This window comes from Eleutherodactylus coqui, chromosome 7 (assembly GCF_035609145.1).
Source record: "Eleutherodactylus coqui strain aEleCoq1 chromosome 7, aEleCoq1.hap1, whole genome shotgun sequence".
Lineage (NCBI taxonomy): Eukaryota > Metazoa > Chordata > Amphibia > Anura > Eleutherodactylidae > Eleutherodactylus > Eleutherodactylus coqui.
Window position 1 is genome coordinate 214,793,162 of NC_089843.1, and position 25,356 is coordinate 214,818,517.

A 25,356-nucleotide genomic window follows, 5' to 3' on the forward strand; every position below is an offset into this window, starting at 1 on the left:
TGGACCGAGCCCGTTGTGTAAGTAAAATAAAACATTCCTCGAAAATAAGCCCTAGCCTTTCTTTTGGGGCAAAAAATAATATAAGACCCTGTCTTATTTTTAAGGAAAATTTGTTTGAGGCTCTAGTGAAATTTGGCTTCACGGACCCCGTACTCTCAGCCATCAAAGCTCTTTACAAGTCTTACTGCCTCTGTACTTGTTAATGGTATTCCAGCAAAAACATTTTTTATTTCAGATGGCGCTCGGCAGTGGAGCCCCCCATCACCTTTGTTTTTTTCTCTAGTTATGTAGCCATTAGCCAAAGCTATCCATGACAAGACCCTTTGCAGCAGGTCCTCAAACACACAAAAGTAATCTATTTGCTGATGATGTTATCCTTACCCTCACTGAACTGATAATATCCCTCCCAGCGGGAATCCAAACCTTAAAGGGGTTGTCTCGCGGCAGCAAGTGGGGGTATACACTTCTGTATGGCCATATTAATGCACTTTGTAATGTACATTGTGCATTAATTATGAGCCATACAGAAGTTATAAGAAGTTTTTCACTTACCTGCTCCGTTGCTAGCGTCCTCGTTTCCATGGAGCCGACTAATTTTCAGCGTCTAATCGCCAGATTAGATGCGCTTGCGCAGTCCGGGTCTTCTTCTTTTCTGAATGGGGTCACTCGTGCCGGAGAGCGACTCCTTGTAGCTCCGCCCCGTAACGTGCTGATTCCAGCCAATCAGGAGGCTGGAATCGGCAATGGACCGCACAGAAGCCCTGCGGTCCACCGAGGGAGAAGATCCCGGCGGCCATCTTCAGCAGGTAAGTATGAAGTCACCAGAGCACGGGGATTCAGGTAAGCGCTGTCCGGTGTTCTTGTTTAACCCCTGCATCGGGGTTGTCTCGCACCGAACGGGGGGGCTGTTGAAAAAAAAAAAAAAACGTTTCGGCGCGGGACAACCCCTTTAACAGGATTTTGGCTTTCTTTCTTATTAAAAAGTCAACTGAAGAAAATCCCAAATGATGGAGATCAATTTTTTGAAACGCCTCACACTTCACTTGGTCTCCAATTATCCATTTCAATGGAGCCCTCACTCACTACCAAACTTAGGGATTCTACTAACTCCTTCTATAAATGACCTGGTTAACACTAGCTTCCCTCCTTAGCTCTCAACATGTTCGGAAAGATTTAAAAAGGCTTTCCCATTTAGAGAATTTCCCAATCTCTATTTTTTGTTTCATAAACAGATGAATCTCTTTATATCTAGTTTACTATTAAGACAAGACATTTGAGTCATGGCAATATGAGTGTACCCAATTACCAAACAGGTTGCCACGGGAGGTGGTGAGTTCTCCTTCAATGGAAGTCTTCATACAGAGGCTGGACAGACATCTGTCTGGAATCATTTAAAGGGGTTGTCCCGCGATGACAAGTTAAGTTAAACACTTCTGTATGGCCATATTAATGCACTTTGTAATATACATCGTGCATGAAATATGTGCCATACAGAAGTTATATACTCACCTTCCCTGCGCTAGCATCCCCGTCTCCATGGTGCCGTCTAATTTCAGCGTCTAATCGCCCGATTAGATGCGCTTGCGCAGAAGGGTCTTCTCGCTTCTGGTCGGTCCGGGCACGAGCGGTGTTCTGGCTCCGCCCCCTTCTAAGCATCATCGTGTAGCTCCGCCCCGTCATGTGTGCCGATTCCAGCCAATCAGGAGGCTGGAATCGGCAATGGACCGCACAGAGCCCACGGTGCACCATGGGAGAAGACCCGCGGTGCATCGTGGGTGAAGATCCCGGCGGGCATCTTGGAGGAAAAGAAGGAAGAAGTTGCAGAGAGGGGATTCGGGTAAGTAAAATTTTTTAAAAAAATTTCAACACATCCCTTGGGTTTGTCCTGTGCTGAATGGGGGGCCTATGCAAAAAAAAAAAAAACCCCGTTTCGGTGCGGGACAACCCCTTTAAGGATCCTGTATTGAGCAGGGGACCCGATGACCCTGGAGGTCCTTTCCAACTCTACCATGATTTCATTTAGCCTTCTTTCTTGACTAGTTTTTAATCAAGTTTTTGTGTTGTCCCTACTCCAATAAATCATGGTGAGATATAGTGACTGGTGGGACGTCAGCCATGTTGGCAGTGTGTGTCAGGCCTACTGTCATCCATTTTGTAAAGTCTCCCAGTCTCCCCTGCCTTTTGCATATTCACATTTAGAAAGGCTATTGTCTGGCCTTACCCTGGACCAGAGTGAAAATGCCCCTTCCATTCTTCTTGCCCTCCTGGCTCCATTTGTCTGTTTAGTTTACAATTAGCATGAGGATACCAAATTGTGTGACCATTTACTTGTTAATGAAGTCGAAGAAAAATCATTCACCTAGGATCTGACCTCTCACAGACGCTGTGGCTCCAAGGTTCAAATTAAGGAAAAATCTTTTAATAAGGATTATTGGTCGTATGAAGGTCCTAGCCTGATATGAATTATATCTTCAGAATCGGAGAGGCCAGCTGAATAAAACGCATCTAAACTCATTGAGGTACGAGCCCCAGAACACCCTCAAATAGCATATCCGCATACCTGGTAATAATTTACATTTCCTGTTTCATGTCACTGAGTAGATAAAATCATAACTGGAAATGTGCCAGATATATATTCCCAATCGGAGGATCTCCTGCGGAGATATGGCCAAAATAGGGAATTATGGTTTTTTCACATGTACATATGCATTTTCCCCACCCTTCCCCTGAATGACCTCAGCGGGGGCGGGGGAGTTGTGTTCTGGAGAAACTTTTAAAACTAGGGGAGCCAGAGAGGCCGGGTGTCAGACCCTTGGAAATACTTTACGTAAGGACTTTCCCATTTGTTTCCAGTGAATCTTCACAATCAGAACCTTGGGCCGAACATCACAAATCTGGTATCTTTCTTTATTTCCTCGTTTTATTTTATGTACTGCCCGTTGTGTATACCTGTAAACCGCATCTCCACTGTAACATATTTTACTGTGTATATATATATATATATATATATATATATATATATATTTATTTAGCACTTCTAGTCTTTTTTTAGAATAAATCTGCAAACCTTGTCCATTTTCAAATGAACCATAACTCTGAAGATTCTGTTAATAATTCATAAGTGGGGGTTCCAGTTTGCCTGGGAAACAAAAGCTGGTGGTGTCAGTGAGTCTGTGTGGGTATTGCAGAGTGTGGGAGTCATTAAACCAGATCGGGGGTAATTTATGCTTTTGTTCTGCATGTGTGCAGAAGCCTGGCAAAGCTGGGTACTCTAACGACTCCACGCTTGCAATCCCTGCTAGAGTGGCACAATATTGTACACGATCTACTTTGATTAGGTCTTGATATAACAAATCCCTCATTACTGTGTTTGAAAATGTTAATAAAAATTTATTGGCAAAAAAAATAAAAAATGCACCACTACAGTTTAAAAATGTGATGCCTCAAATTGATGTCATATAAAAAAAAGTTCAAAGATCTCGTAGCTCCGCCCCATCACGTGTGCCGATTCCAGCCAATCAGGAGGCTGGAATCGGCAATGGAACGCACAGAAGACCTGCGGTCCACCGTGGGTGAAGATCCCGGCGGCCATCTTCGCAAGGTAAGTAAGAAGTCACCGGAGCGCGGAGATTCGGGTAAGTACTATCCGTTTTTTTTTTTTTATCCCTGCATCGGGTTTGTCTCGCAAGGTAAGTAAGAAGTCACCGGAGCGCGGAGATTCGGGTAAGTACTATCCGTTTTTTTTTTTTATCCCTGCATCGGGTTTGTCTCGCGCCGAACGGGGGGGCTATTGAAAAAAAAAAAAAACCCGTTTTGGCGCGGGACAACCCCTTTAACATAAGGGTTTAAACAGACAGGTGCATACGCTCACCGCTATGGAGCATATTAGCACATGAACCAGTGGTCCATTTTTCAACTATTCAAAGTCTGCGTTATTTCGTGTGATTTTGAAAAAAAAAGAAGCCAGAAGATAGGCCCTGCCTTATCTTTTCTTTCACGTAGAAAAACTATGTGCGAGAAAGATAGGGCACGTCCTATCTTTTCTCATGCGTAGTACTAACATGCGAGGATCCTGCTAGTGAAAATGAGGACATTGAAATCAACGGTTTCGTTTTGCCCCATTGGCAGCCACGATTTTTACAGCCGCAAAACGGGACAAAATCAGTCATCTCAAGAAGTCCTAAGGGGTAAAATTAACCCTTTCCAATCCAATTTTCAATTCAGGGTTTCCTAAAAGCCTTTCTCTTTTTGCTGTTATACAACAGTGCCATCTGCTGGCTAAAGCCAGTGTGTGTGTGTGCGCCACAGAGGCTCCGACAGCAGAGTGGCTGGCAATAGACGGTAAGAATACCCTGTCGGACGTCTTCTGGCATTGGAGCTGTCCAAGCTTCAATCAGGGTGTAGGAAGACATCAGACAGTGGATTGAAAAGGGTTAACATCAGTATAGATAACACATGGCATTGCAGAAACAAATTCGATCTTGGTTTTCAATTCCGGCAGCAAAAACGTTTATATGAGAAGATGGGGGGAAAAAAAACGAACTAAGCCAGTAACATAACTCTAGATCTTCATAGAGACTTCGGCCATTTCTTTTCTTCAGTGGTCACAGGCAAGCACTGACCGCAGCACCCTTCACAACAAAAAATCCAAAACTCATAGAAGGGAGCATAAGAGGAGAGCCTGGGTCCAGCGGCTTCTCATTCAAATCCGGCAATGTTTTTTCGTCCACCATCTTTAAAATTTGGCCATTCAATAAGACGGTTCTAGATGAAGAGGAAAAATAATGTCTTCAGTAATTCCAGTTGAAAAGATATCAATTTACAATAGGCAATGTACTACAGGAGGATATTACCTAAATATTAACCCCTTAATGACGCGGCCCTTTTTTTTCCATTTTCGTTTTTCCTCCCCCCTTTAAAAAAATCATACGGTAACTCCTTTATTTATCCATCGACGTCGCTGTATGAGGGCTTGTTTTTTGCGGGGCGAGTTGTAGTTTTTAATGGCGCTATTTAAAGTACCCTATAACGTACTTAAAAACTTTTAAAAAATTCTAAGTGGAGTAAAATGAAAAAAAAAATGACATTCCGCCATCTTTCTGTGCGTCTTGTTTTTACGGCGCACAAACTGCAACAAAAATGACCTGATAACTTTATTCTACGGGTCGGTACGATTACTGCGATACCAAACTTGCATAGTTATTTTTTTATTGTACTACTCTTTTTTTTCAAAGACATTTAATTTTTTTCAATTATTTTCTGCGGTCATCTTCTACACGCAATAACTTTATTTTTCCGTCGACGTGGTTGATTAAGGACTCACTTTTTGCATGCTGTCCTGTATTTTCCATTAGTACTAATTCGGAATACGTACAACTTTTTCATTGCTTGTTATTGCATTTTTTCTGGGAGACAGGGTAACTGAAAAAGTGCATTTCTGGCGTTCTTTATTTTTTTTTTTGGACGACGTTCACCGTGCGGGGTAAATAATGAGCTACTTTGATAGATCGGACTTTTACGGACGCGGCGATACCAAATATGTATTTTTATTTTATGATTTAGATTTTATAATTACAGATATGGCAAAAGGGGGGTGATTTAAACTTTTATTACTTTTTTTTTTTACAACTAAAAAAACTTTATTGATCTTTTTTGTATTTTACTTTTAAGTCCCCCTGGGGAACTATAATATGTGATGCAGCTGATGTGTTCTTCATCCCCGCGGTGACACGGCAGCAGGGGACAGGTAAGTATTTTTTTTTTTGTTTTTACACTAAAATTTGTTTTTCATAGAAGAGCCTATATGTAATGCCATTCCCTGAAAAACAATTCAGGGGTGCCGGCAGCAGCCGTGGCTCCATTGAAGGCAATGCATTCACGCGTGTTTTTGCACGTACATGGGTGCACACTTATGTACGTACCTATGTATGCACAAAAACACTTTATACAATTAGGGTGGGAAGCCACTCTAATTGTATAAACCAAGCTTGATATGTTAAACATTTTTTTAAAGAATTTAATTTTTTTTCAATTTTTACAGTTTATGTTGAAAGTAAAAAAGAAAATCCGGGCTGTGTCAGGGGCACGGCTGCAAGTCTAAAGGGCCGATGAGGAAATGCTCAAAATAAGACAAAACTCAACACAGAGAATTAAGTTCTGAACAATCTATTATACTTCCAAAATGTTACATGTATTCTGTAGGATGATCAGTAAGTAATGGGCCCACCCCACCTTGGGCGGTACAGTCATTCATGGGATGTGGCATCGATTCAATGACTGGTCGAATACTGTCTTGGGGTAGTGTTGACCGTGTGGTATTGACGACAGCCCATAGTCCACATCTTCATTATGAGCCTGTGGGAGAATATTCACTTGATGTCCAATTGTGTCCCACAGACTCTTGATTGGAGAGAGACCTGGGAATCATACTGGCCAAGGATTAACCTGGACACCTTGCAAAGCATTCCTGCTGATGTTCACTGTGTTGGTCCACATGTTATCCTACTGGAAAATGGTGTTGGGTACACCCTGAAGGTAGAGCAATGTAGTAGTGCGATTGGCCACAACACCTCATCAACATAACAGAGTGCTATCAATGTGCCTCTTATGCATACTAGAGTTGTTGATGCTGATGGCACCCCAAACCATTACTCCATGTTTCCAAGCTATGTGGCTCTCCAAAATTGTGGAAAGATCAGCTCAATTGCCATGGCGCCTCCAGACGCTCGCTTGGCAATCATCATTACAGAGACAGAGTCTTGATTCATCATTGAACACCACACTGTACCATTCATCAGATCAGGTAGATGTGGAGTGACACCACTTGAAGAGTTCATGATGATGGTGTGGTGTGAGGGGTAGTCTGGGAAGGACCATTGTATGTTGAATATATTGTATCTTGAGGCTGTTGTAACTTGATGGATCACTATTAGAGATGAGCGAGCATACTCGCTAAGGGCAATGCTCGATCGAGTAATTGCCCTTAGCGAGTATGCTTGCTCATCTCTAATCACTATATTAAAGATTTGTAATATAGCCATGTGCAAGAGCCTTTATTCAGAGTGATTTATTAAGAAATTTGGTAGTAAGTTACACTTTAAGGCCTTCGTCACACGGGCGTTTTTTCACGCGATTTGCGGATCGCATGACGGATGCGCATCCGCAAATCGCAAGACCGGTGCGTGCAAGTCGCCCGCAAATCGCCCGAAAATCTGCTCCTAGCCGTGTTTCATTAGAAACGGGCCGGAGCTGTCCAGTGTATTGCATTCAATGGAGACGGCAATAAAGCCGGCTCCATTTAAAGCAATGCGCTGCGGGCGAGCCCGGGATGAATTGTCGGGAAGGCCTTAAATATATAAGCCCTTCCCTGCAATTCATCCTAAAATGTGTAAAAATAAAAAATATATATATACTCACCTTCTCCCGGCAGCCGGAGCTCCGCGCGGCCGTCCTGCAGTGGGTGTGAAGGGGGTGTGAGTCAGACCTGCCCCCTGATTGGCTCAGCGCTGAGCCAATCAGAAGCATGCCTCACTCACACCCATTCATGAATTCATGAATGGATGTGAGTCAGACCTGCCCCTGATTGGCTCAGCGCTGAGAGGCAGCAGTCACTCACCCATTCATGAATTCATGAATGGGTGTGTGAGTGAAACCTGCCTCTGATTGGTCAGGGCTGTGACCAATCAGAGGCAGATCATTCAGCAGGCGGGGTGAATAGTGCAGAGAAGCAGTTCAGGAGAACTGACAGCGGCCGTGGCTGGACTCCGGCCGCAGCGGAAAGGTGAGTATACAATTTTTTTTTATTTTAACACATTTTAGGATGAATTGCAGGGAAGGGCTTATATATTTAAGCCCTTCCCGACAATTCACCCCGCGCACGCCGGCATCCCATTGCTTTCAATGGAGCGGCTGTATTGCCGGCTCCATTGAATTCAATGGGCAAACATCGTTCTTCTCTGCCACAGCTGTTACAGCTGTGGCAGAGAAGAATGATTTGTCTTCTATATGTTCTCAATGGGGTCGGCGCTGCTGCCGCCGGCCCCATTGAGCGCATATAGAGAAGAGAACAGGAATCGCAGATCGCAGATAGGTGCGATCTGCGATTTCTGTTCTATAATTTATCGGACGAGCGCATAAAAAGCGCTCATGTGTCCGATACCATTGCAGAGGAATGGTTTTACAAAATCGCCGGACGCATGCGCAAATCGCGGCTAAAAACGCCCGTCTGACTAAGGCCTAAATATGATAATTAAAAATAAGTGATAAATAACATTGTATGGCTGAACAGTTGGAATGATTGGGAACATGGTGAAAAGGGCATATTGTTTAGCTGCATATATATTATGAACATCCTTTTTTCATGTCACTTACGTAGAAAGTAACCCTCCTTCTCCGGGTAACAGAAGATATTCATCCACAAACTTTCCAGACAGGAAGCTTGGCAAATGCATTTCCTGGGTGTGGTTGTTCAGGTTCATGGCGAACAGGGTGACATCTCCCACTTTATATTTAGGGCTGATAAGGTGATATAGTACAGAACAGAAGCTTATGTTACAATACAACATAATGCGATATAAGGGTATGCTTAGTGGAAGTGCTGTGGAAAACTCCACAGTAAAATCTGCAGAAGTTCTGCAAAAGACGCAGGGGCAAAATTTGCATCAACAGTGGTGCAGATTTTGACTCGAAATCAACTGCACTTGCACATCTGATTTCATAAGATATCCCTTCGCGCTCTTGCCGCTTCCTTCCCCGGGCACACAGCAGCCTATAGTGAGCACAGCCTCACTAGAAGCCTCCAGGTGCCCGGAGAAGGAAGCGCCGAGAGCGCAAAGGGATATCTTATGAAATCAGATGTGCAAGTGCAGTTGATTTCGAGTAAAATATGACCGACGGTGCGGATATTGACTCTGTTTTGGATGCGGAAATTCTGCAGCATTTCCACTACGTGTAAACATACGCTTTTTAAGAAATCTACATTATAGGGAAATACAAGAAGGGCACAAGTGAAAAAGGTATTTCATATCAAATACACAATACTAAAATCCAGGGCATCAGTTAGAGTCTGCCCTTCCATGTCATATCATCAATTCTGTCTTCTATCCACAGGGGAACAGGACAGGTTTACTAATTAAAATGGGTAGCTTAAAGGGATTTTCCCATTAAAGACATGTATTCCATACCCCCATGGGCTATGGAATAAATCTCTGACACATAGGGGTCTGACCCTTGGGACAACCTCAGTGAGCCGCATGAGGATCACATCCAGAATTGCAATCTTACAGGCATGATATCAGTCTTGGACCAATATTGCGCTCACCCATGTGAATGCACCTTTTGGCTGCATTCACACAGGCAAGCATGATATCGGGTCAAGTAACTCAGACCGATGTCACACTTGCAAACCTGTGATTTTGGCTGTGGGATGATGCATTTCTGCTTATGAAATTGCGATTTTCACGGGCATTTTTCATGAAAAGATAGCAAGGGCTTCGAATAGACTTCAATGGTAAAAATTACATCGCGCTCACATCGCATGGCATTTGAGTGCGGTGCGATTTTTTTTTTTAAAGATCCAATAGGAAATAATGTGTGATCCCTTCTGAGGAATCGCCCAAAAAAGAACGAGATGAGCGAACCTACTCGGCCACGCCCCTTTTTCACCCTAGCGCCGCGATTTTCGAGTACTTCCGTACTCGGGTGAAAAGATTCGGGGGGGCGCCATGGGTGAGTGGGGGGTTGCAGCGGGGAGTGGGGGGAGAGGGAGAGAGAGAGGGCTCCCCCCTGTTCCCCGCTGCTACCCCCGCTCCGCCACGCCCCCCCGCCGCCCCCCAAATCTTTTCCCCCGAGTACGGAAGTACTCGAAAATCGCGGTGCTCGATCGAGTAATTACTCGAAACGAGTATATTCGCTCATCTCTACCTACGATCTTTGAAAAGAACCATTGAAAAGAATGGGTTCCATAGTCGAGCCAGTGTTGTGTATCTCGAGGTTATCGCCCGTGTGCAAGAACCGTTAAATTAAAAAAATGAGCCGTGCTCTTGAAATAATAGGTAAACCTCAGTAATGTACTTACTTGTTAGTATTTGTACAATGAAGATAAACCCTGATGCTTTCCACAGTTACATCCTTGGTGCTCCTAAAACTGGCATTCAAAACAATGGACCCAACCAGCTTCTTAAATAGCAGCGACACCCAGTAGTCCTGAGGGAGGTATTGTGTGAGATCGTAAGCATGAGGCTTTTAGAATATCATTATTAGAGATGAGCGAGCGTACTCGGAAAAGCACTACTCGCTCGAGTAATGTGCTTTATCCGAGTATCGCTGTGCTCGTCCCTGAAGATTCGGGTGCCGCTGCGGCTGACAGGTGAGTCGCAGCGGGGAGCAGGGGAGAGCGGGCGGGAGAGAGGGAGAGAAAGATCTCCCCTCCGTTCCTCCCCGCTCTCCCCTGCAGCTCCCCGCTCCGTGCCGGCACCCGAATCTTCAGGGACGAGCACAGTGATACTCGGATAAAGCACATTACTCGAGCGAGTAGTGCTTTTCCGAGTACGCTTGCTCATCTCTAATCATTATCTATCATTTTAGCTGCTGCCTCGTGAAATTAGAACTTTAGTCGTATATCAATGAAGTCTTTTACCGCACAGCAACTTGTATAGAAATAATATACTGTAAGTATCACACGCAGGTAGAGATATAACATACAGCACTGTAACAAATAGCATATACTACCTTCTAACACAAGGGTGTCAAACTCATTTTCACTGAGGGCCACATTCGCATTATGGTCGCCTTCAAATATATATATGTGATCTAGTGATCCCCATAGTGTCTGCAATAGTCATAGTGTCCCCCATAGTTGCTCCGGTAGTACCGTGTTTCTCAGAAAATAAGACACTGTCTTATATTAATTTTTGCCCCGAAAGAGGCACAGTGTCTTATTTTCGGGGGGAACTTATACTCACCTGGTCTACAGCGTTCAGATGCCTTGCGCTGCTGGTCTCCGGCAGCGATGATGCAGTCTGCCGTCTCCATGCTGAGAGAGCCTCTTCCTTCTGGTAACGGGGCTTTGAATACCCCGCCTCCAGCAAAGCGAGCACTGTGATTGGGTCGAGCGCCAGCCAATCAGTGCCGGCACTTGATGAACTAATCCCAGCCATTCAGTGATGCTATTCAGTGTGAATGATCGAGTGCCAGCTTTGATTGGCTGACGCTCAATCCAATCACAGCACTCGCTTTGCTGGAGGTAGGGTATTCAAAGCCCCGTCACCAGAAAGTAGAGGATATCTTAGCGCGGAGGACATGGCAGCTTGCCGCAGCGCCGGGGGCCATCGTGAGGGACTCAAACGCTGCGGGCCAGGTGAGTAGTGATGCTTTTTGCCATGTACTTTTGCTAGAGCTTTTTTTTCGGGGAAAGAGCTTATATTTCAAACCTCCTCCAAAACCAGGGTAGGGCTTACTTTCGGGGTAGGTCTTATCTTTGGGAAAAAACGGTAATAGTGCTCCTGTAGTGACCCCAGTATTAATAGTGATCCCCATAGTGGCCCCAGTAGTAATAGGGTCTCCCATAGTAGTCCCAGTAGTAATAATGACCCCCATAGTGGACATAATATTAACACTGACCTCTATTGTGACCCTAGTAATAATAGTGATCTCCTCTAGTGTCCCCAATAGTAATAGGTTCCCCCATAGTGTCTCCGTAGTGATAGTGACCCCCTGTTTGGCCCCCAGTAGTAACAGTGACCCCCCATAGAGGCGCCAGCAGTAATAGTGATTCCCTGTTAGTTTGCTGCACAGTCACTGGGCCACATAAATTGAAGTGATGGGCCAGATTCGGCCTGCCGGCCTACTGTGTGATGTGTGTTCTAGCATATAACACAATGCAGATACTGAATGATACTGTATGGCAAGCATTGGGCTAATACAAGTTGTTATTATATACCAATCACACGAACTACAGTATATAGTTACTTACAGGTAAAGGTTCAAAATCAGAATCCACCAGATTGTAAGACCCGGCACCGAACAAGGCCTGCCTCATAACGGCACCAATCCCAAGTTTAGCAGACGTTCCCAGCTTGTCCAGCCACCTGAGTGAAGAACAAGAAAACTATAGATGGAAGGAAATTTGGTAAGGGCTCTACCCTACTTGTTACGTATGGGTTTCTTCACATGGGCATATTTGCATATTACGTAGGTGATTACTTGCGCACCTTATACACAGTGAATAGTACACATTGATTTCAAAGGGTTCATTCAAATATTTTTTTTTCACGCAGGGTTCAATCCCATGAAAAAGTACGCATCATATCCTATTTTAGTGCAGATTACGCATCGCAATAGGCCATTGAAGTGAATGGGCAAACACAAATATGCAATGAATACCCTGGAAACCTGCGTCTTTATGCAGCAAATCAATGGACATATTTCTTTGCGTGCGTAGAAACGCAACATGTTTTCACACATACCGTGTTTCCCCGAAAATAAGACAGTGTCTTATATTAATTTTTGTTCAAAAAGGTTACACTTTTTTACATGTATAGCTGCCTGGACACTATTTAAATTGACTTTTTAAATTAACTGTTAGCAGGGCTTAATTTTGGAGTAGGGCTTATATTTCAAGCATCCTCAAAAAGCCTGAAAAATCATTTTGCATCCTTAAAAATTCTGGAAAATCATGCTATGTCTTATTTTCAGGGTGTGTCTTATTTTCAGGGAAACAGGGTAGAAACCCACAGGAGTTTGTGAAATACGTAACCAAGTGCGATTTTTTTTTTTTGTCACGTAAATACAAAGCCCTCATACGCCTGTGTGAGTGAGCCCATAGAAGTCTTACTAAATATTAGTCTACACTGCCAAACATCTCATTGACTTTTAGGTAAATGGAGCTAAAAATGATGAAATTACAAGCATCTGTGACATAAGATCCCTTTAACTGGATTTCCCTTGTGAGTAGACCGCCTTGTGATCTCAGATCACTACTGGTTTTTGAGAATGACAGAACTTTAGCGAATGATCACACCCCTTTGGCACCACTCAGAGATTTCTGGTATTGGAAACCTGTTACAACATTCCAAACAAAGGTCCATTCATATAGTTGGTGGTGTGTCAGAGTTCCATATCTCTGAGAAGTGTCAAAGGACTTTAAATGATCAGTAGATCCCCTTTCGTTCTGAAGCCATCAATGAAAAATCTGCTGTATATCTACAATGAAATTTCACATCAAGCTTCGCAACATATAATTTCATAGGCTAAGAAAAGAAAAAGATATATATGTTGCAAATGTAGGCTCAGTGTCTTACATTATAAATAGAGATGAGCGAGCACCAAAATGCTCGGGTGCTCGTTACTCGGGACGAAATTATCGCGATGCTCGAGGGTTCGTTTCGAACAACGAACCCCATTGAAGTCAATGGGCGACCGGAGCATTTTTGTATTTCGCCGATGCTCGCTAAGGTTTCCTTGTGTGAAAATCTGGGCAATTCAAGAAAGTGATGGGAACGACACAGCAACGGATAGGGCAGGCGAGGGGCTACATGTTGGGCTGCATCTCAAGTTCACAGGTCCCACTATTAAGCCACAATAGCGGCAAGAGTGGGCCCCCCCCCCTCCCAAAAACTTTTACTTCTGAAAAGCCCTCATTAGCAATGCATACCTTAGCTAAGCACCACACTACCTCCAACAAAGCACAATCACTGCCTGCGGGACACACCCCTGCCACTTCTCCTGGGTTACATGCTGCCCCCCTCCCCCCCACAGCGCACACCAAAGTGTCCCTGCGCAGCCTTCAGCTGCCCTAATGCATCACCACCCTCATGTCTATTTAGAAGTGCGTCTGCCATGAGGAGGAACAGCAGGCACACACTGCAGAGGTTGGCACGGCTAGGCAGCGACTCTCTTTAAAAGGGGCGGGGCGATAGCCCACAATGCTGTACAGAAGCAATGAGAAATAGAATCCTGTGCCACCGCCATCAGGAGCTGCAAACGTGGGCATAGCAATGGGGAACCTATGTGCCACACACTATTCATTCTGTCAAGGTGTCTCTGCATGCCCCAGTCAGACTGGGGTTCTTTAAAAGTGGACACAGATGCATTTATAATTCCCTGTGGACCCACAGCAGGGGTGGGTGCCAGGAAGCCACCGGCGGTACATAGAAATATCCCATTGCATTGCCCAACACAGCTGAGGTAGTAATGTCGTGCTTAATGCAGGTGGGCTAAAAATTAATTTGATTACACTGTAGGCGAGGGCCCACAAAAATTGCTGTATCAACAGTACTAATGTACCTGAAAAAAATTGGCCATGGCCAACCAAGAGGGCAGGTGAAACCTATTAATCGCTTTGGTTAATGTGGCTTAAGTGGTAACTAGGCCTGGAGGCAGCCCAGTGTAACGAAAAATTGGTTCAAGTTAAAGTTCCAACGCTTTTCAGAGCATTGAAACATCTAAAAATTGTTTAGAAAAACTATGAGTGAGCCTTGTGGCCCTAAGAAAAATTGCCCGTTCAGCGTGATTACGTGAGGTTTCAGGAGGAGGAGCAGGAGGAGGAGGAGGAGGAATATTAGACACAGATTGATGAAGCAGAAATGTCCCCGTTTTGGATGGTGAGAGAGAACGTAGCTTCCATCCGCGGGTGCAGCCTACGTATTGCTTACGTATCGCTGCTGTCCGCTGGTGGAGAAGAGAAGTCTGGGGAAATCCAGGCTTTGTTCATCTTGATGAGTGTAAGCCTGTCGGCACTGTCGGTTGACAGGCGGGTACGCTTATCTGTGATGATTCCCCCAGCCGCACTAAACACCCTCTCCGACAAGACGCTAGCCGCAGGACAAGCAAGCACCTCCAGGGCATACAGCGCTAGTTTAGGCCACGTGTCCAGCTTCAACACCCAGTAGTTGTAGGGGGCAGAGGCGTCACCGAGGATGGTCGTGCGATCGGCTACGTACTCCCTCACCATCCTTTTACAGTGCTCCCGCCGACTCAGCCTTGACTGGGGAGCGGTGACACAGTCTTGGTGGGGAGCCATAAAGCTGTCCAGGCCCTTAAAGACTGTTGCACTGTCTGGGCTGTACATGCTGCTCGATCTACGCACCTCCCCTGCTACATGGCCCTCGGAACTGCGCCTTCTGCCACTAGCGCTGTCGGATGGGAATTTTACCATCAGCTTGTCCGCCAGGGTCCTGTGGTATAGCAACACTCTCAAACCCCTTTCCTCTTCGGGAATGAGACTGGGAAGGTTCTCCTTATAGCGTGGGTCGAGCAGTGTGTACACCCAGTAATCCGTAGTGGCCAGAATGCGTTGAATGCGAGGGTCATGAGAAAGGCATCCTAACATGAAGTCAGCCATGTGTGCCTGGGTACCTGTACGCAACACATGGCTGTCCGCACTAGGAAGATCACTTTCAGGATCCTCCTCCTCCTCCTCCTCCTCAGGCCATACACGCTGAAATGATGACAGGCAAGCAGCATGGGTACCGTCAGCAGTGGGCCAAGCTGTCTCTTCCCCCTCCTCCTCATCCTCCTCCTCCTCCTGAACGCGCTGAGATATAGACAGGAGGGTGCTCTGACTATCCAGCGACATACTGTCTTCCCCCGGCTCTGTTTCCGAGCGCAAAGCGGCTGCCTTTATGGTTTGCAGGGAACTTCTCAAGATGCATAGCAGAGGAATGGTGACGCTAATGATTGCAGCATCGCCGCTCACCACCTGGGTAGACTGATCAAAGTTTCGAAGGACCTGGCCGATGTCTGCCAACCAGGCCCACTCTTCTGAAAAGAATTGAGGAGGCTGACTCCCACTGCGCCGCCCATGTTGGAGTTGGTATTCCACTATAGCTCTACGTTGTTCATAGAGCCTAGCCAACATGTGGAGCGTAGAGTTCCACCGTGTGGGCACGTCGCACAGCAGTCGGTGCACTGGCAGATTAAAGCGATGCTGCAGGGTGCGCAGGGTGGCAGCGTCCGTGTGGGACTTGCGGAAATGTGCGCAGAGCCGGCGCACCTTTACGAGCAGGTCTGACAAGCGTGGGTAGCTTTTCAGAAAGCGCTGAACCACCAAATTAAAGACGTGGGCCAGGCATGGCACGTGCGTGAGGCTGCCGAGCTGCAGAGCCGCCACCAGGTTACGGCCGTTGTCACACACGACCATGCCCGGTTGGAGGCTCAGCGGCGCAAGCCAACGGTCGGTCTGCTGTGTCAGACCCTGCAGCAGTTCGTGGGCCGTGTGCCTCCTATCTCCTAAGCTGAGTAGTTTCAGCACGGCCTGCTGACGCTTGCCCACCGCTGTGCTGCCACACCGCGCGACACCGACTGCTGGCGACGTCCTGCTGCTGCTGACACATCTAGATTGCGAGACAGAGGTTGAGGAGGAGGAGGAGGGTGCTTTAGTGGAAGAAGCATACACCGCCGCAGATACCACCACCGAGCTGGGGCCCGCAATTCTGGGGGTGGGTAGGACGTGAGCGGTCCCAGGCTCTGACTCTGTCCCAGCCTCCACTAAATTCACCCAATGTGCCGTCAGGGAGATGTAGTGGCCCTGCCCGCCTGTGCTTGTCCACGTGTCTGTTGTTAAGTGGACCTTGCCACTAACCGCATTGGTGAGGGCGCGTACAATGTTGCGGGAGACGTGGTCGTGCAGGGCTGGGACGGCACATCGGGAAAAGTAGTGGCGACTGGGAACAGAGTAGCGCGGGGCCGCCGCCGCCATCATAGCTTTGAAGGACTCTGTTTCCACAACCCTATACGGCAGCATCTCAAGGCTGATAAATTTGGCTATGTGGACGGTTAACGATTGAGCGTGCGGGTGCGTGGTGGCGTACTTGCGCTTGCGCTCCAACACTTGCGCTAGCGACGGCTGGACTGTGCGGTGCGAGACATTGGTGGATGGGGCCGAGGACAGCGGAGGTGAGGCTGTGGGTGCAGGCCATGAGACGGTTTTGCCTGTGTCCTGAGAGGGAGGTTGGATCTCAGTGGCAGGTTGGGGCACAGGGGGAGAGGCAGCGGTGCAAACCGGAGGCGGTGAACGGCCTTCGTCCCACCTTGTGGGGTGCTTGGCCATCATATGTCTGCGCATGCTGGTGGTGGTGAGGCTGTTGGTGGTGGCTCCCCGGCTGATCTTGGCGCGACAAAGGTTGCACACCACTGTTCGTCGGTCGTCAGGCGTCTCTGTGAAAAACTGCCAGACCTTAGAGCACCTCGGCCTCTGCAGGGTGGCATGGCGCGAGGGGGCGCTTTGGGAAACACTTGGTGGATTATTCGGTCTGGCCCTGCCTCTACCCCTGGACACCGCACTGCCTCTTGCAACCTGCCCTGCTGATGCCCTTGCCTCCCCCTCTGAAGACCTGTCCTGAGTAGGCGTTGCACACCAGGTGGGGTCAGTCACCTCATCGTCCTGCTGCTCTTCCTCCGAATCCTCTGTGCGCTGCTCCCTTGGACTTACTGCCCTTACTACTACCTCACTGCAAGACACTGTGTCTCATCGTCATCGTCCTCCTCACCCACAGAAAGTTCTTGAGACAGTTGGCGGAAGTCCCCAGCCTCTTCCCCCGGACCCCGGGAACTTTCCAATGGTTGGGCATCAGTGACGATAAACTCCTCTGGTGGGAGAGGAACCACTGCTGCCCAATCTAAGCAGGGGCCCGAGAACAGTTCCTGGGAGTGTTCCCGCTCCTGAGCAGGTGTCATTGTAGTGGAGTGAGGAGGCTGGGAGGAAGGAGGAGCAGCAGACAGAGGATTCGGATTTGCAGCAGTGGACGGCGCAGAACTGCGTGTTGACGATAGGTTGCTCGAAGCACTTTCTGCCATCCAGGACAGGACCTGCTCACACTGCTCATTTTCTAATAAAGGTCTCCCGCGTGGACCCATTAATTGGGCGATGAATGTGGGGACGCCAGAAATGTGCCTCTCTCCTAATCGCGCAGCAGTCGGCTGCGACACACCTGGATCAGGAGCTCGGCCTGTGCCCACACCCTCACTTGGCCCTCCGCGTCCTCGGCCACGTCCACGTCCTCTAGGCTTACCCCTACCCCTCAGCATGCTGTATTACCAGTGATTTGATTTCCCAGGCAGGAAATAAATTGGCGCAAGCCTGCAGGCCAAATATAATGTTTTCGCTTTTTTGCAAAGGGAAGACCCCACTGCGTATATTCAATGAACAAGAAGTTTAATATCTGTGGTGTGGCCCTCAAAAAGTGTCACACAAGTATAGTGTAGCAGAGTTATTAACTCTAGCAGAGCAGGTATTTGCCAGTCAGGAAAGACAATGGCGCTAGGCTGCAGTAAAGCGTAGCTGGTTGCGTCTGATTTTTGTACGTTGTACACGCAGCACACACGTACACGCAGACCTTAGGACTGACACAGGCAGGCCAAATATAATTTCTTTTCCTTTTTAGCAAAGGGAAGACCCCACTGCGTGTATTCAATGAATAATGTATGTCTTCTGGCCCTGCCTACACAATTCTATCCCTGTAGTATTAATGCCGGGTGCAATGCTCTGCACAGCCGGTTTTGAGAAAAAAAAAAAAAAATGCAACACTGCTAACAGCAGCCTGGACAGTACTGCACACGGATAGATGTGGCCCTAGAAAGGACCGTTGGGGTTCTTGAAGCCTACACTAACTCCTAACACTCTCCCTGCCTAACCCCCACTTCTGTCCCTATTGCTGGGCGCAATGCTCTGCAGATCCAATTTTGGACAAAAAAAAAAAAATTACTGTGCTAACACAGTACTGCACACTAGTAGATGTGGCCCTGAGAAGGGCCGTTGGGGTTCTTGAAGCCTACACTAACTCCTAACGCTCTCCCTACAGCAGCTCCGGCACCAGCAGCACTTTCCCTCAGCTAAGTCACAAGGCATGTGTGGCGAGCCGCGGGAGGGGCCGATTTTTATACTCGGGTGACACCTGATCTCGCCAGCCACTCACTGCAGGGGGGTGGTATAGGGCTTGAACGTCGCAGGGGGAAGTTGTAATGCCTTCCCTGTCTTTCAATTGGCCAGAAAAGCGCGCTAACGTCTCAGAGAGGAAACTGAAAGTAACCAGAAAACCGCGTGGTGTTCGTTACGAATAACGAGCATCCCGAACACCCTAATATTCGCACGAATATCAAGCTCGGACGAGTACGTTCACTCATCTCTAATTATAAACCCTGCATGAACTTTCTTTTAGGGCAGGGGTGCACACATTTTGGTCTGAGGGCCACTTTGCCATAATGAACCACTTCCAAGGGTCACAAGGATATTCCTATCTGAGCCATTTATGGTCAATCCTAAGTATATGCCATAATAAATCAAAGTAAGTTCCACTTTCAGGACTCCCGCCTGTTGGGAGGATGAGGATCTCTTTCACAATCAGCACTCCAGAGGAGGAGACAATGTATGCGGCTCTCTCCATTGTAGATGATGGATGTTGAGGTAACGGCCTGGTATTTCGTAAGTCTTATAAACTACAATGGAGAGAGCTGCACACACGTACGATGCCTCAAACTCATATACTCATTTCTGGAGTGCCAAAGGGGTCAAGAGACTTTATTCTCCTAATATATAGGGGACCCAGACATGGCTACACAGTGCACCCTTAGTACTTGTCCTAATATATAGGGGACCCAGACATGGGTACACAGTGCACTCTTAGTACTTTTCCTAATGTATAGGGGACCCAGACATGACTACACAGTGCACCCTTAGTACTTGTCCTAATATATAGGGGACCCAGACATGGGTACACAGTGCACTCTTAGTACTTTTCCTAATATATAGGGGACACAGACAGGACTACACAGTGCAGCCTTAGTACTTGTCCTAATATATAGGGGACCCAGACATGACTACACAGTGCACCCTTAGAACTTGTCCTGATATATAGTAGACCCAGACAGGACTACACAGTGCACTCTTAGTACTTTTCCTAATATATAGGGGACACAGACAGGACTACACAGTGCAGCCTTAGTACTTCTCCTAATATATAGGGGACCCAGACATGACTACACAGTGCACCCTTAGTACTTGTCCTAATATATAGGGGACCCAGACATGGCTACACAGTGCACCATCTGCACTTTTCGTAATATATAGGGGACCCAGACATGACAACACAGTGCACCCTTAGTACTTATCCTAATATATAGGGGACCCAGACTGGCTACACAGGGCACCCTTAGTACTTGTCCTAATATATAGCAGACCAGACATGACTACACAGGGCACCCTTAGTACTTGTCCTAATATATAGGGGACCCAGACATGGCTACACAGTGCACCCTTAGTACCTGTCTTAATATATAGGGGACCCAGACATGGCTACTCAGTGCACCCTTAGTACTTGTCCTAATATATAGGGGACCTAGACATGGCTACACAGTGCACCCTTAGTATTTGTCCTAATATATAGAGGACCCAGACATGGCTACATAGTGCACCCTTAGTACTTGTCCTAATATATAGGGGACTCAGACATGACTACACAGTGCCCCCTTAGTACTTGTCCTAACATATAGAAGACCAGACATGACTACACAGTGCACCCTTAGTACTTGTCCTAATATATAGCAGACCAGACATGACTACACAGTGCCCCCTTAGTACCTGTCTTAATATATAGTGGACCCAGACATGACTACACAGTGCACCCTTAGTACTTGTCCTAACATATAGAAGACCAGACATGACTACACAGTGCCCCCTTAGTACCTGTCTTAATATATAGGGGACCCAGACATGGTTACACAGTGTACCCTTAGTACTTGTCCTAATATATAGCAGACCAGACATGACTACACAGGGCACCCTTAGTACTTGTCCTAATATATAGGGGGCCCAGACATGTGTACACAGTGCACCCTTAGTACTTGTCCTAATATGTAGGGGACCCAGACATGGCTACACAGTGCACCCTTAGTACTTGTCCTAATAGATAGGGGACCCAGACATGGCTACACAGTGCACCCTTAGTACTTGTCCTAATATATAGGAGACCCAGACATGACTACACAGAGCACCCTTAGTACTTGTCCTAATATATAGGAGACCCAGACATGACTACACAGGGCACCCTTAGTACTTGTCCTAATATATAGTGGACCCAGACATGGCTACACAGGGAGTCCTTAGTACTTGTCCTAATACATAGGGGACCCAGACATGGCTACACAGTGCACCCTTCGTACTTGTCCTAATATTATAGGAGACCCAGACATGACTACACTGGGCACCCTTAGTACTTGTCCTAATATATAGACCAGACATGACTACACAGGGCTCCCTTAGTACTTGTCCTAATACATAGGGGACCCAGGCATGGCTACACAGTGCACCCTTAGTACTTTTCCTAATATATAGGGGACCCAGATATAACTACACAGTGCACCCTTAGTACTTGTCCTAATATATAGTGGACCCAGACATGGCTACACAGGGAGTCCTTAGTACTTGTCCTAATACATAGGGGACCCAGACATGGCTACACAGTGCACCCTTCGTACTTGTCCTAATATTATAGGAGACCCAGACATGACTACACTGGGCACCCTTAGTACTTGTCCTAATATATAGACCAGACATGACTACACAGGGCTCCCTTAGTACTTGTCCTAATACATAGGGGACCCAGGCATGGCTACACAGTGCACCCTTAGTACTTTTCCTAATATATAGGGGACCCAGATATAACTACACAGTGCATCCTTACTACTTGTCCTAATATATAGGAGACAGACATGACTACACAGGGCACCCTTAGTACTTGTCCTAATATATAGGAGACCCAGACATGGCTACACAGTGCACCCTTAGTACTTGTCCTAATATATAGGAGACCCAGACATGGCTACACAGTGCACCCTTAGTACTTGTCCTAATATATAGAGGACCCAGACATGACTACACAGAGCACCCTTAGTACTTGTCCTAATATATAGGGGACCAGACATGGCTACACAGTGACCCCTTAGTATTTGTCCTAATATATAGGGGACCAGACATGGCTACACAGTGCACCCTTAGTACTTGTCCTAATATATAGGGGACCAGACATGGCTACACAGTGCACCCTTAGTACTTGTCCTAATATATAGGGACCAGACATGGCTACACAATGCACCCTTAGTACTTGTCCTAATATATAGGGGGCCCAGACATGACTACACAGTGCACCCTTAGTACTTTTCCTAATATATAGGGGACTCAGATATAACTACACAGTGCACCCTTAGTACTTGTCCTAATATATAGGGGACCCAGACATGACTACACAGGGCACCCTTAGTACTTGTCCTAATATATAGGGGTCCCAGACATGCCTACACAGTGCACCCTTAGTACTTGTCCTAATATATAGGGGACCGAAACATGGCTACACAGTGCACCCTTAGTACTTTTCCTAATATATAGGGGACTCAGATATAACTACACAGTGCACCCTTAGTACTTGTCCTAATATATAGGGGACCCAGACATGACTACACAGTGCACCCTTAGTACTTGTCCTAATATATAGGGGACCCAGACATGACTACACAGTGCACCCTTAGTACTTGTCTGTTCCTGTTGTCCTGATATGTGCCACTCCTCTTCACCTTGTCATGTAAACTACATGTGAGCAGCCACACATAGATATCTCTATGTCCAGGTGATTGGGGCCGCACAGAATTGCATTTTGGGCCACATATGGCCCCTGAGCTGCATGTTGTGCACCCCTGTTTTAGAGTAAGCAAGGGCAAAACTTTATACCAACCACTATAGCAAAAAACAAAGTATTCAAGATGTATTCCCCATGAACATATCCTGAGAGGGGTGATCTTATCCATAGGCGTAGCGTCAGGGAGTTCTGGGGTCGCCATGGCGACCCGGCCCCTGCGCTCAGGGGGCCCCGTGGCCGCCCTCCGCCATACCCACATGCACATTCAGTGCATATACCCGGCCCTTGAGCTGAGGGGGCCCGGGGGATCGGCGCTGTTGGCCGCATGATGGCTGAGGAGAGAGAAGAGAGACGGGAGGCAGCGCCGCAGGTCGGCAAGAGCAGAGGGGAGGGCTGTTACACGTGGAGCCGGCAGCTAATTACAGGCTGCAGACTCCCACGGCGCGGCCCTCCAACTGATAGACTGCAGCTGTGAGTGGTCACAGCTGCAGTCTATCAGTCTCTGCCGGCTAGCGATTACCAGGGGGAGGGGCTACTGCGGCTCTACTCACCTCCGGAGCGCTGTATGCACAGGACCTGGGAGAGGACCTGTGGCTGCAGATCACATGACCAGGCTCTGGTCATGTGATCAGCCTGGTCATGTGATCAAAAGACGGGGGACTTTCCATTACAGGCTGCCCAAAGACTGCTGCAGAGGTGAGTAGAGAAGGAATTATAATTATATATGTATAGCTGGTATAAGTTATATCAGCTGTATATATATAATTATATACAGGGAATACACAGGTTACACCAGCATGGGACATGCCACTATATACAGGGGGATACACATCCTGTATATAGTGATATGGACCATGCTGGTGTAACCTGTGTATCTACTGTATATAATTATATATGTGCAGCTGCTATAACATATACCTCTCCTGTGTGTATGTATATATATATATATATATATATATATATATATATATATATATATATAATTATATACAGGAGATACACAGGTTACACCAGCATGGGACATACCACTATATACAGGGGGATACACATCCTGTATATAGCTATATGTACCATGCTGGTGTAACCTGTGTATCTCCTGTATATAATTATATATGTGCAGCTGGTATAGGTTATACCTCTCCTGTATATAAATATATGTACGGCTGGTATAGGTTATACCTCTCCTGTATATAATTATATATGTATAGCTGGTATAACCTGGGTATATACTGTATATAATTATATATGTACAGCTGGTATAGGTTATACCTCCTGTATATAATTATATATGTATAGCTGGTATAACCTGGGTATATACATGCATTAAAATACAACACGCCATGCTTTTTCTTCCGTGAGTGGAAAACCGCAATTTCTTTCCGCTCGTGTAGAGAAAAAAAGGCTTTTCCATAACATGCTATGGGCGGTACATGCTGCGGAATCCGTAGGCGGACGCCCGCTCCATATTCCGCAATGCAAATCCAGCCGTGTGCAGCCGGCCTTAGGCTAATTTCACACGAGTGAGTCTGATATCAGGCCGTGAAACTCCGCCCCCTATCACACTCACCAACGTGTGTCGTCCCCGCGGATGTGAGCGGTTGTTGTGTTAAAACCAGCTCACATCACATCATCATATTCTCGTGCGATGCAGAGAAAAACAAAAAAAACATGGCTCCTGTGTATGATTGTATTCAAAGCAATGGGGTTCATATTCATGTGGGATTTGTACATCTTGCAACGCACAAATCTCGCACAATTTTTGCGGCCGTGTGAAAGCAGCCTAAGACATTACCAACAGGTTTTTTGTAGTCAAGGAAAGGAGTCATAATGAGAAGGCTTACACCAAGGGGCTAGATCATGTTTGTAAATTAGCACGGTTTAGGTATAGGTACGGGTACAGATGGAGGGGGGGGGGCCCAGCTGAACTTTTGCACCCGGGCCCCTTAGGCTTTAGGTACGCCCCTGATCTTATCCCTTACATAACTATGGGATTCTTGAGGAATATGTTTCTTTATATTTATGAATTGATTTTTTTGCCAACATTCCCAAAACAAAACCAACATGGTGTGAGCAGGACTTTAGTTCTATCACTTTCCTTCCATTTTTGGTTTTCCACAATTGACAACTGATGATGGCCACCATTACTGCTTCCATAGGAATTTTGACGCACATATTTTAGATTTCTGAATGCTTAAAGGGGTTGTCTCGCGGCAGCAAGTGGGGTTCAGCACTTCTGTATGGCCATATTAATGCACTTTGTAATATACATTGTGCATTAATTATGAGCCATACAGAAGTTATACACTTACCTGCTCCGTTGCTAGCGTCCTCGTCTCCATGGTGCCGTCTAATTTCAGCGTCTAATCTCCCGATTAGACGCGCTTGCGCAGTCTGGTCTTCTCCCTTCTGAATGGGGCTGCTCGTGCTGGAGAGCTGCTCCTCGTAGCTCCGCCCCGTCACGTGTGCCGATTCCAGCCAATCAGGAGGCTGGAATCGGCAATGGACCGCACAGAGCCCACGGTGCACCATGGGAGAAGACCCGCGGTGCATCGTGGGTGAAGATCCCGGCGGCCATCTTGGAGAAGGAAGAAAGAAGTCGTCGCAGAGCGGGGATTCGGGTAAGTAATATATATATATATATATATATATATATATTTTTTTTTTTTTAACCTATCCCTTGGGTTTGTCTCGCGCCGAACAGGGGGCCTATTGAAAAAAAAAAACTGTTTCGGCG

General features: G+C 46.7%; 1 protein-coding gene across 1 annotated transcript in view; it reads right to left on the minus strand.

The window, feature by feature from the left end:
* Positions 1-3,365: 3,365 nt before the first annotated feature.
* Positions 3,366-25,356, minus strand: part of HPSE (heparanase) — a 39,479-nt gene continuing 17,488 nt past the window's right edge. Inside the window, exons 9-12 of the mRNA XM_066574350.1 lie at positions 11,972-12,086; positions 10,076-10,203; positions 8,371-8,514; positions 3,366-4,764 (exon numbers count right to left, since the gene is read on the minus strand). Of these exons, the coding sequence (XP_066430447.1) occupies positions 4,605-4,764; positions 8,371-8,514; positions 10,076-10,203; positions 11,972-12,086 (547 nt within the window). The 3' untranslated portion in view covers positions 3,366-4,604. The remainder of the gene's footprint in view (positions 4,765-8,370; positions 8,515-10,075; positions 10,204-11,971; positions 12,087-25,356) is intronic.